We start from the raw sequence: 14,187 nt of genomic DNA, 5'->3' as shown, positions 1-14,187 counted from the left end.
ATGATTAAAAATGATAAATTAGAGCCAGTTCTGAGTTTAAAACAAGATTTCTAACAAATTTTTATCCATTTGAAGCAAGATTTGACAAAAATTGCTTTGACACAGTTTTTGATTTAATTAAATTAAAAAATTATTTCGAATGATTTTTTAAAAATTTCATTAATTTTTTTACTTTCAAAATGATTTTAAGTAAGAAAGAATAAAAAAAAAATTTATTTTAAAATTTTTCATTTACTTTGAACGATGAACTTTTAATATCAAAATGTTAAATTTTTGACCCAATTTCAAAAGTCATATAACTGTAACTTACCAAGATTAAATAAAAATCGGTCGTTACCTTCTTAATCTTCCTCATAAGCTTCCCTTTTCATCAATTTTTATCAAAAAAAATGCATATAAAAGGAGAAGTTTAAGCTTTTATGCTATTCAGTTTACAATTTTTATTCTAACGTGAAACATTAAAATGATAAAAATTCATTCATTAATTTTTCTTCTAATTTCTTTGATAAAAATATCATTTTCTGCTCCTATTGAAGAAATAAAAGAAGAAAATGAGCCTCTTGTGGGAATAGTTGCCATTGCCAACGACGAAGGAGAAGTTTCTCAAGCGATTCCCGTGATTTTTTCGCGACAACTTTTGAATCTTGGAGGCGTTAATTTGGGAAATTTGTTGGGAACAACGCAAACTCTGACTGGAGGCGGTACCTCAGGATTGTTGGGATTAACAGGATCAACTGGCGGATTAGTGGGAAACACTTTAGGGGGAATTGGGGGCTTATTGGATCCTTTATTGGGCACGACAGCGACAGGAGGAGCTCAAATTTTAACAATTCCCGGAGGTCAAAGTTTCATTATTTTGAATCAACCGGCGGCGGTGCAGAATCAGGGATCAAATGACTTTTTTCAGCAGTTTTTGAGCCACAAATTCCAACATTTGAACCATTTTAATTACTTTAACAAGCCAACATCTGCACCAAATACACAGATTTTGATTCCAATTCCTCCCGCAGACACAACTACTTCAACAACGACGACGACGACAACGTCAACGACGCCAGCTACAATGGGCTAATTGCGAAAAATCACTCGAAAATCGCTTAAATTGCTAAAAATTTAATTTTTTTCTATAAATTCAGTACATGGTCCTTAATATGATACAAAGTATAAATCGTTAGTCCTCCAATAAAAATTATCCCAAAAATGCTTGGGAGCAAAAAGGCGTAATGTTGAGGCGGGAAAAGGCTATAAATCCAATTATCTACGAAAAATTAAAGAATTTCATGAGAAAAATTGAAGAAATTTCAAAAAATAAAGTTACTTACTTTCATCTACGAGCATAAAAGGCAGCACAGCAACCCAAAAGAAGTAATAAATGAAGACAGAAAAGCTGACGATCAATACAAGTTTTCCCAAAAATGCGTTTGAAACCATCCTTGATCCTTATTTCATGCTTGTCCAATTAATTTTTGTTTTTTTTAAATATGTTATTTCATTTTTAATAATTTTTGTTTCGGTTTGTTTATTTTTTTATGAACGATAAGCGGGCTGTCAAATTTTCGAAATTAAAGTTCGAAAATAAAATTTCCTGTTGAAAAACATTAAATAAATATTAAAATAAATAAATTATTAAATTATTAAAATAAATAAATTTCTTTAAATTAATAAATAATTAAATTAAATTAATAATTAAATAAATAATTTATAATTAAAAATTAAAAAATAATTTAATTTAATTTTTTTTTAATTTTTATTTATTAATTTTAATTATTTAATTAATTATTTTTTATTTTTTTTTCATTTTATTATTTTATTACTTTATTTTATTTATTTATTTTATTTTATTTTATTTTTTTATAATTTTATTTAATTTTTTTTAAAAAGAATTTTGATATTTGCCTAAAATAATAAAAATTGATTATTTTTTATATAAATTCATTTAAAAAGCACCAAAAAATATTTTGAAACGAAATAATTTTGGATAAAAAGTTAACTTTTTGGTATGAAAATATTAAAAATTAAATAAAAAAATTATTAAAGAAAATTTTATTGAAAAATAAAAATTTTAGATCAAAAAACAAGAATAAATTTAAATAATTAAAATAACAAAATAATTAAATAAAAATAAAATAACTAATTTTCAAAATACGAAATAAAATTTAAAAAGTAAAAAGACAAAAAAAAATCAGAAAAATTATTTTTTACTTTTTTTTTTATAAAAAATGTTAAAATATCGATAATTTAAGTAAAAAATAATCAGCTTTTGACAAAAAAAAAAAATATTTTTTTTTACAAAAATCATTAAAATTTTAAATTTTTCTTCAATTTTTTTCCAAAAAACTTATGAACATTAATTTCTTTTTATTTTTATTAAAAATTAACTTAAAATATCATTTTAACATTAAATTTATTTTACTAAATAAAATTTCACACTAACTCATCGCCTTCCTTTTCATAATTTCCAAAAATTCTCTCATTATTTGGTTCTGCTCCGCCATATTTTGCCTAATTTTCGCCAATTCTTCGACTTTTCTGCGTTCAATTTCTAATTTTTGCTCGTAATAATCCTCTCTGTGTTCAGTTTTAAGCCTTTTTGTCAATGGAGCTCCTTCGTCGTCAATTTCATCTGCAAATTCTCGCTCGGAATGACAATAATTTCCTTCGCTATTTGCCGCATCTTCGTACATTTCATCGTGATTTTCCATGTAAATGACTTCTTTCTTTGGTTGCACGGCGTCAAAGACTTGATTTTGATTTTCGCAAATTTTCTCAAAACTCTTGTAATAACTCCACGCCGTCTTATCCGAATTGTGACTTGATTGGAGTTCCAAAAATCTGTTTCTGAGACTCCGGAATTTGCGATCTAACAAGTCGCTGGAAATTTTGAAGCCATTTTCCTCGAAAATATCTCGAATTTCGTCCCATAATTCCTTTTTTCGGGCTTTTGGATCACGAAATGACGACAATCGTTCGAGATATTCTTGCAAAAGGAGCGATGTTGATTCGTGATTCCAGTGAAATTCAACAACGGTAGCTAAAAAAATAATTTTTTTTGTTAAAAAGTTAAATTTTTCATGAAAATTCTCTTACCAGTTGGTCGTTTTTCACGAATTGTCTTCACAGGTTCGTCATTTTTGCTCCATTCAATGTCAACATCATCGACAATTTCGTCAAATTTATCGAAATAGGGCCATTTTGTCTTGTTTTGATGCCCAGCTTTGACAATTCTGCCGTAAGTCGTCTTCATATTGCTGAATTTTCGCATGAGAATGCCCAAAGTCACGGGATGCCCGAGCGAAAGGAAGTGTTCGAGGATGTCGGTCCACAAAACGGCGCCTTTGAGGTTCGGAATGCGAAATCTGTCCTTAAATTTGTAACATTGATCCACAAATAGGTCGGTTAACTCGTCGGTCCAGTTGAATTGATGCTTTTCCGACGACATTTTACTTGATTCATCGCTCATGATGTGCGATCCGGCGAAATTTTTCGAGGTTTTCGAACGTAAACAAACCAAAAGTCGCTTGGATTGGTCAAAATTTGGAAGATTCAATGACCAATCATGAGAGATTTTGTAATTTTAACCAATAAAAAGCGAGTTTTGAGTGTGTTAGTGAATCCTGGCGACAGTTTTTTGAAGATTTCTCGTGATTTTTTGAATGTTTCGTCCTGAAATTTACAAAAAATGATTAAAAATTGAAAGATTTTTCTTCAAAAGTCCAAAAAATTAGATGTTTCTGTCTTAAAATCAATTAAAAATCAGAATTTCTTCATTTTCGAAAGATTTTTTGATGTAAACAAGTCCCAGAGCGCATTTTTCGTGCCGAATTTGCCCAGTTTTCATTCAAACGCGTGGTAAACACTCATTAAAAGGACACCTCGCTTCCTTTTTTGCATTTATTCCCTTATTATTTTGTTATTTTTTCGTTTTTAAGATGTCAATGGGCGCTTTTACGCCTCTCATGGGGTCTCCAATCCGGAATTACGAAGAGCTGAATTTGATCGCAAGTGGTAAGTGTCCTACTTTTTGCCTTTTTTCATTGTTCCTTTCCGAGAATTCGTTAACTTTCTCCTTTTAGGCGCTTATGGGACAGTTTATCGTGCTCGGGTGAGCGACACAGGCGCCATCGTTGCTTTGAAGAAAGTCCGGATCCCGTTAACGGATGAGGGCATCCCAATGAGCACATTACGGGAAATTGCCCTGTTGAAGCAACTTGAGTCGTTTGAGCATCCGAACATCGTCAAGTACGAATTTTTTGATTTTTTTAGTGAAAAAATTGAATTTTTATGAAAATTTCGATTTTAGGTTACTCGACGTTTGTCAAGGTCAACAACTCGAACGCGAAGGCCAACTCGTGCTCTTCCTCGTGTTCGAACATCTCGAAATGGATCTTGCGGGATATCTCGCCACACGAGTTGGGGGTCTTCCGCCCATGACACTGCAACGACTTTCGCGCGAACTTATGACAGGAATTGATTTTTTGCACTCGCATCGGATCATTCATCGCGACTTGAAGCCACAAAATTTGCTGATTTCGTCGAATGAGTTGCTCAAAATTGCGGATTTTGGACTTGCGAAGACGTACGACTTGGAAATGCGACTCACGAGTGTCGTGGTGACGTTGTGGTATCGCGCTCCGGAAATTTTGCTGAAGATGCCGTATCAGAGTAGTGTGGATATTTGGAGTGCGGCTTGTATTATCTTTGAGATGTTTCAAAAGGCGCCACTTTTTCCGGGTAGTAGTGAGGGAAATCAGTTGGAAAGGATATTTGAGTTGACGGGATTGCCGTCGCAGGAACAGTGGCCTGCGAATATTTCGATTACGAGGGAGAATTTTAGACCGTCACGCCCGAAGGAGCCGAGGAATTTTTGTAGGAAGCTGTGTAAATATTCGAATGAACTTTTATCGGTGAGGAATTTAATTTTTTTTTGTGAAGAAATTTTTTTTTAAAGAATTTATTTTTTTTGCCACAAATTTTTTTAATTATTTTTTTTTGCAAAAATTAATTTAATTTTTAAATTTTAAAAAAAAAATTATTTTTTCGATTAAAATTTAATTTTTTTACAACTTTTTTTTGTCAAAAAAATTTACGAATGAATTAAAAATTTTTTTTTAATTTTTTTCTTTTTTAAAAAAATTAATTTTTTTTTAAATTTTTTTAATTTTTAAAATGATTTTTCTTTTGTTTTTTGACTAAAAAAAATATTTTTTTTTAAACTGAAAATTTATATATTTTTTTTACCATTTTTAGCTAAAATAATTCAATAATGAATTAATTAAATTTTTAAATTAATTTTAATTAATATTTTTTTCTTTTTTTTCATTTTCTTTTATTTTTTTAGTCTGAAAAAAAATAAAATTAATTATTTGAAATTTTTTTTTATTTTTTTAACGAAAATTTATTTTTTTTTACCATATTTGGCCTAAAAATTAATTAATATTTATTTTTAATTAATAAATTTATTAATTTTTTATTTAATAATTTATTTATTTTTTTTATATTTTTAATTTATTTTTTTATCATTTTTAAAAATTATTTGAGCTGCAAAAAAATATTTTTTATAAAAAAAAATTGTGGCAAAAAAAAAATCTTAAAATTTTTTTCTTTTTTAAATTTTATATTTTAATTATTTTTTTTTTCTTTTTAGCAAATGCTCGCCTTTGACCACAAAGATCGTCCCACAGCCGCTCAATGCCTCCAACACGAATATTTCACGCAAGAACCGCTCAAAGCGTAACGCTCGACCAATTAACTGCCAATGAATTCAACATTTTTTTTTTACATTTTAAGTATAAAATAATTATTTTTTTACTATTTTTTTTTAGCAAATAAGAACCTTTGTTGCATTTTTCTGCACAAAACCACATAAATTAGGACTAAGCATTGTACTTATCGAATAAAAAAACGTTAATGATCAATGATAATCAGCTCGTCAATACTCCAATCCTCGTACGATCGATCTGGCAAGTATCTCCGGATGATCAAAGGAATCTTCCGTTGTTTCAATTCCTTCATCGCAATCTGCAACGGATCTGTTTCTCCTTCCAACTCGACCATAATGGGAGCACACATGCTAATTTGCAACGCTCGTGTGCCCAAAATGCGAGCACGTTCATATTTTGTCATGTACGGCGTGGAAATTCTTTTGTTTTTGGGCACTGCACCTTCGCCTTGTCCTTGATAAAGTACTTCAATTTGATCGCCTTCCTCTTCGGGCTCGTCTTGAGAGTCGCCGTCTTCCATTTCGTCGTAATCTTCGCCAGCGCTGAATATTTTTTACGAAAAAATGGCCTTGAAAATAATTTTTTGAGATTTTTTTAAGGGTTTCTTACTCATTGGCGTCGTATTCTTCGTCAGACATGATGCGAAATTGGCAAAATTCAGCGAGAAATGAGATGCAAAGAAGATAATTGAAGATTTTTGATCAAATTTTTTAAGTAAATTTAGTAAATTAGAACGTTGATGTGATTTTTGATCGGTTCAGTGTGTGTGTGTTGCAATATTTTTTTTTTGAACAGATGCCAAAAAAGTGGATTAATGTTCAAAAATCGTCGCCTACTGTTTATTACTTGAAAATTTTTGGCGGTTATTAACGATCAAAGTCATTTTTGATAATTTTCTTGAATTTTTATGTTTTTTTTAAGGATTAAGGATCTTAAAATTTATTTTTTTTAAATTAAAATATTGATTTTTCAACCAAAATTGTTTTTAAAAAATTCAAAATTTTTCGAATTTTTTAAAAATTTTCCATTTTTTACCTCAAAATAATTTTTTTTTTAATAAAAAATTTAATTTTTTTTTTCTTAAATTTTCAAAAAGAGACACAAAAATGAGTATTTTTGAATGAATTTAGTAAATTTCCAAGTAATTTTTTTTTAAATTAAAAAAAATAATTAAAAAAGTAAATTTTTTCTCATTATTTCCCTTTAAAATATTTTTTTCTATAAAATTAAAAGATTTTCATTCAAAAATAAAAATTTTATTTAAAAAATTCAAATGTTTCCTTCAAAAAAATTAAAATTTTCTCATAATTTTTATAAAATTTCTTGAGAAAGACCCAAAAAAGTGAATTTTAAGTAAAATTTATTAATCTTCGAACTAAATTTTTAAATTTGGATCTCAAAAATTGAAAATTTTCCCACAAAAATAAAAATTTTCCTTAAAAACTTCAAATTTTTCCTCAAAAATTTAAAATTTTTCTTAAAAAAATCAAAAATATCCTTAAAAAAATTTTTTTTCTCACAATTTTGGACAAAATTTTAATAAAATCTTCCAAAAACTTGATTTTTTGTCATCTTAGATCACTTTATTCGATTAATCCTACTTCAATTAAAATAAAAATTTCCACATTCACGCTTCTTAATGATCGATAATAATCAGCTCGTCGATACTCCAGTCCTCGTACGAGTGATCCGGCAAATATCTCCTGATAATTATCGGGATTTTCCGTTGTTTCAGCTCTTTCATGGCAATTTGCAGCGGATCTGTTTCGCCTTCGAGCTCGACCATGATGGGGGCGCACATGGCAATTTGCAAGGCTCGCGTTCCCAAAACTCTCGCCCGCTCGTATTTCGTCATGTATTTTGTGGTAATGCGTTTGTGCTTGGGAACGCCGCCCGCCGAACCGAGTTGACCAACGTTGAGGATTTCGATGTTGTCGCCTTCCTCCTCTTGCTCGTCAATGGGATCTTCTTCTACTTCGTCTTCGAAGTCATCTCCGCCCATACTGAAAAAGATTTTTTTGGAAATTAAAATTTTTTTGTTTGGAAAACATGGAAACATGAGTCGAGTTGTTGTGAAATTTCATGTTTTTCCATTTTTTAGGCGTGAAAAGCAAGAAACTTACTCATTTCCATCATAGTCATCATCATCCATGGCGAGATTTGAGGTTTAAATGAAAAATTTAGCAAGAAATTATCGAAAAATCCGCAAAAACAGGAAAATTCTGGAGCAAAATTGGATTTGGCGTGTTTGGAATTCGACTTTTATCACTTTAATTCGTCTCAAATGTTGAATTAACTGAAGACAAGTCACTTTGAATTAGCAAAAAGTTAAATGTTTTGATTGAAAGTCACCAATTTTTGAATTTCTTGCAATTTTTCCTTAAATTACCTCAAAAAACTCCCGATCTCGTGATGATTAAGGCGATTTTAGTGTTCAACAATCATGGAAAGCCGCGTTTAAGTAAATTTTATCAATATTTCGTGAGTAATTTTTAATTTTTCCCTTTAAAAAATCTCCTTATGTTTCGAATTTCTCTTTTCCAGAGCGAAACAGTGCAACAACAAATCATCCAAGAGACCTTCCATCTTGTCTCGAAGCGCGACGACAACGTTTGCAACTTCCTCGAGGGCGGTTCACTCATCGGCGGCTCAGATTACAAGCTCATTTATCGCCATTACGCCACTTTATACTTTGTCTTTTGCGTGGATTCGTCGGAAAGTGAGCTCGGAATTCTCGATCTCATCCAAGTTTTTGTCGAAACGCTCGATAAATGCTTCGAGAATGTTTGCGAGCTGGATTTAATTTTTCACGCCGACGAAGTGCATCACATCCTGAACGAACTTGTGATGGGCGGCATGGTGCTGCAAACGAATATGTCGGAGATTCTGGCGCGGATAGAGGAACAGAATAAGCTGCAGAAACAGGAAGCGGGAATTAGTGCGGCGCCAGCGAGAGCCGTTTCTGCGGTGAAAAGTATGAACATTCCACAGCAAATTAAGGACATGAAACTGCCGGATCTGCCGCAGGCAATTAAGGATTTGAAATTTTGATATCCACGCACGGAACGGGAGTCGGCGGCATTGCTCTTTGATCGGATCCTTGCCACGAGTGATAGTGCTTATATCCAACTTGCTACGAATTACACGGAGGAGTCGTAATTTCTCTTTAAATTTATAAACTAAAAAAAAGACTTTTAAATAATATAAAACAAATCAAAATTCGCGATAAATTATTTTTTTAATTTTTAAAATTTTTAAAGTGACTCTGAACTGCAAAATTCGATTTTCGAGGAAATTTTCATATTTTACTCAGACAAAAATAATTAAAAATGTTTCTGATTTTGTTCTATTTAAAATTTTGAGAAATTTTTAGGAAAAATATTTAATATCGAAAATTTAAAAATAACAAAATTTTTAATATTTGGTATATTTTTGAACAATTTTTAATGAATTTCGAAAATTTTTTTGAAAAATTTTTATATTTTTTAAATTTATTAATTTTTAAATTTTTTTCGATCGATAATTTTACCAAATTTATTATAAAAATGTTAAATTTTATAGAAAAAATTATTTATTTTTTTTTTCAAATTTTTAGAAAAATTTCGATATTTGAAAAAAAATTTTTTTGTTGCAATATTGATAAATTTTTAACTAATTTTACAAAAATTCCAATGAAAATCTCTAATTTTATGTGAAAAATTTAAAAAAAAATCAAAAAATTTTCAACGAAAAATTTCCAATAAAAAATCTCTAATTTTTTAATTCTCGTAAAAAAAATTGAAATTTTTTTAAAAAAGTTTTCGAAAAATTGAAAATTGAAAAAAAAAAATATTTTTTAAAATAAATGTACAAAAAGATGTAAAATTTTTTAATTTTCAATTTCGAAAAATTTCCAAAAATTTTAAATTTTTTTGATATTTTTTTTTCATAAATTTTAAAAGTTCATATTAAATACTATTTTTTTCAAAACTATTATTTTTCACAAACATTTAAAAAATTTTTTACTCTTGAAGTGTTTTTTACAAAAGTAAATATATTTTCATAATAAATTTGGTAAAATTTGTTAAAAATTTATAAAAAAATTAAAAAAAAAATAATTTTTACGATATTTGGTATTAAAAATTTCTTATTAAATTTTTCAAAAAAATTAAATATCACAAAATCGAAAACATTTTTAATTATTATTTTAAAATTTGTTAAAAAATTTAAATTAATTGATTAAATTTTCAATAATTTTCCTAAAAATTTCAATTTTCTGAAAAAATTCTTGTTTCATACTTTTTAGTTCGTTTTTTAATCGTTTTTTCGTTAATTTTTTACATTTCCATTTAATTTTCAGTCATTATTTTCTTAATTTTTCAGTACAAATACCCTCCCTGCTCCTTCACGAACCACATTTTATCCAAACTCTGAATTGCCTGCGGTGTCGTGCGACACATTGCTTCAACGATATGCGTTGCCAGCCCGCAATCCGACAAATTTTCCCGCCCAAAAACCATATCCGATTGCGACGCCTTCGCATTTTCCTTGTCCATGTCTTCAATCAGTCTCGTGGATGCCTTATTGAAACCCGCAGTGCCTGGATGACTCGTCACTGTTGCACTGAAACAATCTTTAATTTCTGCCAATAAGTTCGCTAGATAAGGCAAACAATGCGGCAAAATGACTCCTTTGACTTCCATACTCGAATAATCTTCGCCATCCAAGCGAACTTTGCTCGAACGAAGCGAAAGTTGTTGCAACGAGGCTCCTTGAAAAGCAACTGGAGCAAGAAGTGTCGGCGGAATATTCGCCAAGCGACCTACTTTGGCGACGGAACTTTTGGAATTCAAGAGGAAATTGAAAAAAGCTTGACAATCGACGCCTTCTACCAAGGCAATTGATGATTCGCTGAAGTCGTCTTCGCACTCGTTATTTTGAATTTTGCGAAAATGCTTTTCGTTGATGCGTTTTATTTGTTCCGCTTCGACACCCAAGCTTTCGAGCCATTTTTCTTCGTCTTCTTCGCTCGAGGACTGACTATCGTTGGCATTTGTGCCTAAAGTGGTGTTATTGGTAACGGTATCATCGAGAGAATTGCTCGTATTTGGCGATTTTGTGGAGTCAATTGATCGATTATTGGCGTCATTTGACTTTTTCAGTGGCAACGTGAACTCAATATCCTCACTTTTCATCGCTTGTCGAATCCCGCGAGAGGTTGGCGTCAAAAAAGCATGAGTTTCAGCCCTTCCCCCGATGCCGGCGGCACGAAAAAGGACCGTAAACGAGTTCGCGCACACATAAAAGTACGGACATTGTCGAGATCGGGTAAGTTGAAAAAGACTCCGAAACGCTTCAGTCCAATCTCGTTGCAGGGCCTGCGCTTCTTTCTCCCCAATATTGAATCCGTGATTTTGTTTCGCGTTTCTCGGATACATTTGGAGCCACGGTAAATGCGGATATTGCCAATAAAACGTCCCCTTCGAGAATTGCGAGCCCGGAGAAATATCCAGACCAGCTGTCGTGTTCGACGGATCGATGCAACGAACGAAACTCGTTAAGCCACTCGCCTCCTGATTTGTCTTCAAATTATTTCCCGGGACTTGCGTGCGACACAAAAACCTCAAACGAGACTTTAAAGTCCAATCAATCGGCAAATAAGGCATCGGAGTACGACGTTCCGCTTCAACATCGACATCTTCAGCCTCTTCAACGCGTTGCTCGTAACTCAGGACGGAAGTTGCTGAATTCGTTGCTTCGATATTTTTCACTTCTTCGTGCTTCGTGGCGACAAGCAGCTCGAAAATTGAGTCGTCTGTCGTGAGATTGTCTTCCATGTCGAGACTTTTTTGACGTTTTGCCGGTTCAGAATTTTTCCCAAACGGGTTTTTGCGTTTTCCCGGGGCATCTTTTTGATTTGTTTCAATAGTTTTTGAAGTACTTGATTGCTGAAAAGTGATTTTTTGGTGAAAAATGAAGATTTTCAGTCATAATTTGGAGGAAAAGAAGTTCTAACCTGTGGTCCATTGAATCGTTGTTGCAATGCTCGCTGCTTTTGTTTGATTCTTTGAAGTTTTATGACCTCATCAGGCTTCTTCCAACCACTTGAGGGAGGAGCTGAAGTAGTTTTCGATATCCCGCGTTTCATTTTGAACGGGATTGAATTATTTTTAAGCTAAAATTAAAGTTAAATAGAAGCAAAGTGACTTTATGACCAGAAAATAAACAGAATGGTGAATAGAAGGCGCGCTCGAATCGAATGAGGTGAATAAAAATTAAGAGGTGAGTAAAAATTTTTATTTGAATTTTTAACTTTTGAATTTTCGTTATTCGATTTTTATTAAAAAAAAAATTAAAAAAATTAAATTTAAAAATTATTTTTGTTTAAAATTTGCTTAAAAATTTAATTTTTAAGGCAAATTTTTGACTGAAGATAATTTTTTTTTAATTTTTTTTTTTCATTTAAAAATCAAAAATTTAATTCAATAGACGAAAAAATCCAATTGACAAAATCATGAAAAATTTATGCAAATCGTTCATCACTTGCCCAAAAAAAAAATCACAATCCTTCCCATTGATGAAGAGTGCAAAATAGAAAACAACAGACAATTCATTAAATTTATTATTTTTTTTTATTGAAACGCGACGATCCGTAAAATAACATGTCAATTGCAAATGGGTCTTCTACACATTTTGTGTAAATAAATGCGACGAAGTAAACTATTGTTGTTCGCATGTAAAAGCAAGTTTAGTGAATGAAAATTCTGATAGAGACCAGATTTCATATGTAAATTTGAGGAACAATTTTTTCTGTGAGATGATTTGTGTGAACATGATTTTGTGACATGTTCAAAAAAGAATGAAAATGATAATTCGACATTTTTGAGGGGAAATTTTTTTTTTGATGGAGATGAAAAAAGTTGGAAAAAGGGATCTAAAGTGAAGGAGTTAATTAATTTTTATTGTTTATCTGTTTTTTTTAGATTATTCAAGTTAAAGGAATTTTCTGAAGAATGAGAAGGAAGACAAGAAAAAAATGTCGATGTCACCATGACGAAAGGCGTTTTGAACCAGAATCAAGTTACGATCATTAAATGAGAGTAAATGGTCCGTATTTGTATCATTTGATTTTTACGAAGTGCAATTCAATGCGAAGAAATGACCAAGTATTTTTTTTTCAGTTCATTTTGTTTGAATATTTAATAGAAAAGGAGCTCCGCTGAGGATGTCTGTCTGTTTACTGAAAATAAATAACAAGGTAAGTAAATAAATTTTCAAAAGGAATAAAAAAACGAAAGAAAATCTATTTTTTTAAATATAGGCCTCGGTACATATTGAAGAAGTATTTGGACAACCAAAATTTTGGAACACCGGAAGAAGCTTTTAATTTGACGACAGAACAGTAAAACCAACAATAAACTCAAAACTGAAGAATTGTTAAAATACTGCCAAGAATTTCATGAAATCATTAACCTTGCCTTGCTAAAGATAAACATAAGCAATATCCACATTGATAGAGAAAAACTACCATCACTTGTGCCATTCAAGTTTAAGAAGAATCGCAAAGTCCATATTGTGAAAACCGATATTCGGCATCTTCTGTTGACAGAAGACTTCGTTTATTACTTCCTTTTCTATTGTAGATCGATCCTAAGACTTGGAGTAAAAATCGCAGAAGATTACAACCAAGTGAAATTAAAAAAGCAATGTAATACGATTTTTTTTAAATATTTTTTATGGCAACAAACTAAGCAAATTACTTTTATTAGAATATTGAATTTATCACAACTACATTTTGAACTAGCTGAATTCAATTGCCTTTGCGATAATATTCTGTGTAAAACTTAAAGATGCAAACTTTTAATCATTTTAACACAAGAATAGTAAAAATGAGTACAAGTAAAAAGTAAAGTATAACTTTAGTCATTTTAATTCAATAAAATGCGCTTTTGTCACTGCCATTCTTTTCATTCAATACTTTTGCAACAATTTCTGTCCAATTTACTTTTGTTATACTTTTTTATATTGTTTGTTATGTCATTGATTTAGTTTTCGCACGCGTCATTGATGAAATATTTTACGCTTCTGCCATCTAAACAAAACGTGAGAGAACTTTCATAAACAACTTGTTTATTATTAGGGGTTAGACGGTTGATATCATCTCGCTACCAAAACGAAATAACAACAAAAAAAAATCTAACGCAAAAAAGTAGCAGAAAAAATAAATCAGAACAAAAGCGCTGCTCTCAATTTAGTTGCACTCAATAAAATAAATAATAATAATAAAATATAAAGTACAAAAGGCAAACGTTACACAATGTTTCCTGTTTTATATTTCATTCTGTGTTTGGCAAACACTTGAATGGATGTAGCAGATATACGCGACTCGACATACACACCGGATATTTCAACGCTTATTATCTAATACATTTTGCACAATCATTTTGGTCATTATTGTTGCATTTTTTGCTCATCGGCTCGTGTGCAT

The 14,187-nt window shown here is 30.7% G+C and overlaps 6 protein-coding genes across 6 annotated transcripts; 2 read left to right on the top strand and 4 right to left on the bottom strand.

The window, feature by feature from the left end:
- Positions 1-2,400: 2,400 nt before the first annotated feature.
- On the bottom strand, positions 2,401-3,486 carry LOC134831561 (uncharacterized). Its single transcript, XM_063845316.1, has 2 exons — positions 3,088-3,486; positions 2,401-3,031 (listed from the first exon to the last, which is right to left on the bottom strand). Exons 1-2 carry the CDS (start codon positions 3,458-3,460, stop codon positions 2,430-2,432), a joined length of 975 nt encoding a protein of 324 aa, XP_063701386.1. The 5' UTR covers positions 3,461-3,486; the 3' UTR covers positions 2,401-2,429.
- Positions 3,487-3,851: 365 nt separating this feature from the next.
- Positions 3,852-5,777, top strand: LOC134829574 (cyclin-dependent kinase 4). Its single transcript, XM_063842725.1, has 4 exons — positions 3,852-4,005; positions 4,074-4,239; positions 4,301-4,904; positions 5,645-5,777. Exons 1-4 carry the CDS (start codon positions 3,930-3,932, stop codon positions 5,732-5,734), a joined length of 936 nt encoding a protein of 311 aa, XP_063698795.1. The 5' UTR covers positions 3,852-3,929; the 3' UTR covers positions 5,735-5,777.
- Positions 5,778-5,893: 116 nt separating this feature from the next.
- Positions 5,894-6,507, bottom strand: LOC134829575 (DNA-directed RNA polymerases I, II, and III subunit RPABC2-like). The gene is made up of 2 exons (XM_063842726.1): positions 6,330-6,507; positions 5,894-6,262 (listed from the first exon to the last, which is right to left on the bottom strand). The coding sequence occupies exons 1-2, from the start codon at positions 6,356-6,358 to the stop codon at positions 5,905-5,907; spliced, it is 387 nt and encodes a 128-aa protein (XP_063698796.1). The 5' UTR covers positions 6,359-6,507; the 3' UTR covers positions 5,894-5,904.
- A 743-nt stretch (positions 6,508-7,250) lies between these two features.
- LOC134829288 (DNA-directed RNA polymerases I, II, and III subunit RPABC2-like) lies at positions 7,251-8,004 on the bottom strand. Its single transcript, XM_063842313.1, has 2 exons — positions 7,844-8,004; positions 7,251-7,723 (listed from the first exon to the last, which is right to left on the bottom strand). Exons 1-2 carry the CDS (start codon positions 7,870-7,872, stop codon positions 7,357-7,359), a joined length of 396 nt encoding a protein of 131 aa, XP_063698383.1. The 5' UTR covers positions 7,873-8,004; the 3' UTR covers positions 7,251-7,356.
- A 49-nt stretch (positions 8,005-8,053) lies between these two features.
- LOC134829287 (AP-3 complex subunit sigma-2) lies at positions 8,054-9,044 on the top strand. Its single transcript, XM_063842312.1, has 2 exons — positions 8,054-8,201; positions 8,265-9,044. The coding sequence occupies exons 1-2, from the start codon at positions 8,133-8,135 to the stop codon at positions 8,769-8,771; spliced, it is 576 nt and encodes a 191-aa protein (XP_063698382.1). The 5' UTR covers positions 8,054-8,132; the 3' UTR covers positions 8,772-9,044.
- Positions 9,045-10,010: 966 nt separating this feature from the next.
- Positions 10,011-11,914, bottom strand: LOC134830398 (protein downstream neighbor of son homolog). Its single transcript, XM_063843864.1, has 2 exons — positions 11,716-11,914; positions 10,011-11,647 (listed from the first exon to the last, which is right to left on the bottom strand). Exons 1-2 carry the CDS (start codon positions 11,845-11,847, stop codon positions 10,079-10,081), a joined length of 1,701 nt encoding a protein of 566 aa, XP_063699934.1. The 5' UTR covers positions 11,848-11,914; the 3' UTR covers positions 10,011-10,078.
- Positions 11,915-14,187: the final 2,273 nt, after the last annotated feature.

The sequence above is a fragment of the Culicoides brevitarsis genome, chromosome 2, assembly GCF_036172545.1.
Source record: "Culicoides brevitarsis isolate CSIRO-B50_1 chromosome 2, AGI_CSIRO_Cbre_v1, whole genome shotgun sequence".
Taxonomy (NCBI): Eukaryota; Metazoa; Arthropoda; class Insecta; order Diptera; family Ceratopogonidae; genus Culicoides; species Culicoides brevitarsis.
This window is presented reverse-complemented; position numbering and strand designations above follow the sequence as displayed.

Coding starts and splice junctions, on each gene's coding strand:
- LOC134829575 (XM_063842726.1), bottom strand. CDS start 6,358: ATGTCTGACGAAGAATACGACGCCAATGA. Junction 6,263..6,329: donor GAAGAATACGACGCCAATGA/GTAAGAAACCCT, acceptor AAAAATATTCAG/CGCTGGCGAAGATTACGACG.
- LOC134829288 (XM_063842313.1), bottom strand. CDS start 7,872: ATGGATGATGATGACTATGATGGAAATGA. Junction 7,724..7,843: donor GATGACTATGATGGAAATGA/GTAAGTTTCTTG, acceptor AATCTTTTTCAG/TATGGGCGGAGATGACTTCG.
- LOC134831561 (XM_063845316.1), bottom strand. CDS start 3,460: ATGAGCGATGAATCAAGTAAAATGTCGTCGGAAAAGCATCAATTCAAC. Junction 3,032..3,087: donor TCGTGAAAAACGACCAACTG/GTAAGAGAATTT, acceptor TTATTTTTTTAG/CTACCGTTGTTGAATTTCAC.
- LOC134829574 (XM_063842725.1), top strand. CDS start 3,930: ATGTCAATGGGCGCTTTTACGCCTCTCATGGGGTCTCCAATCCGGAAT. Junction 4,240..4,300: donor GAGCATCCGAACATCGTCAA/GTACGAATTTTT, acceptor TTTCGATTTTAG/GTTACTCGACGTTTGTCAAG. Junction 4,905..5,644: donor ATTCGAATGAACTTTTATCG/GTGAGGAATTTA, acceptor TTTTCTTTTTAG/CAAATGCTCGCCTTTGACCA.
- LOC134830398 (XM_063843864.1), bottom strand. CDS start 11,847: ATGAAACGCGGGATATCGAAAACTACTTCAGCTCCTCCCTCAAGTGGT. Junction 11,648..11,715: donor AACGATTCAATGGACCACAG/GTTAGAACTTCT, acceptor ATCACTTTTCAG/CAATCAAGTACTTCAAAAAC.
- LOC134829287 (XM_063842312.1), top strand. CDS start 8,133: ATGATTAAGGCGATTTTAGTGTTCAACAATCATGGAAAGCCGCGTTTA. Junction 8,202..8,264: donor GTAAATTTTATCAATATTTC/GTGAGTAATTTT, acceptor TCTCTTTTCCAG/AGCGAAACAGTGCAACAACA.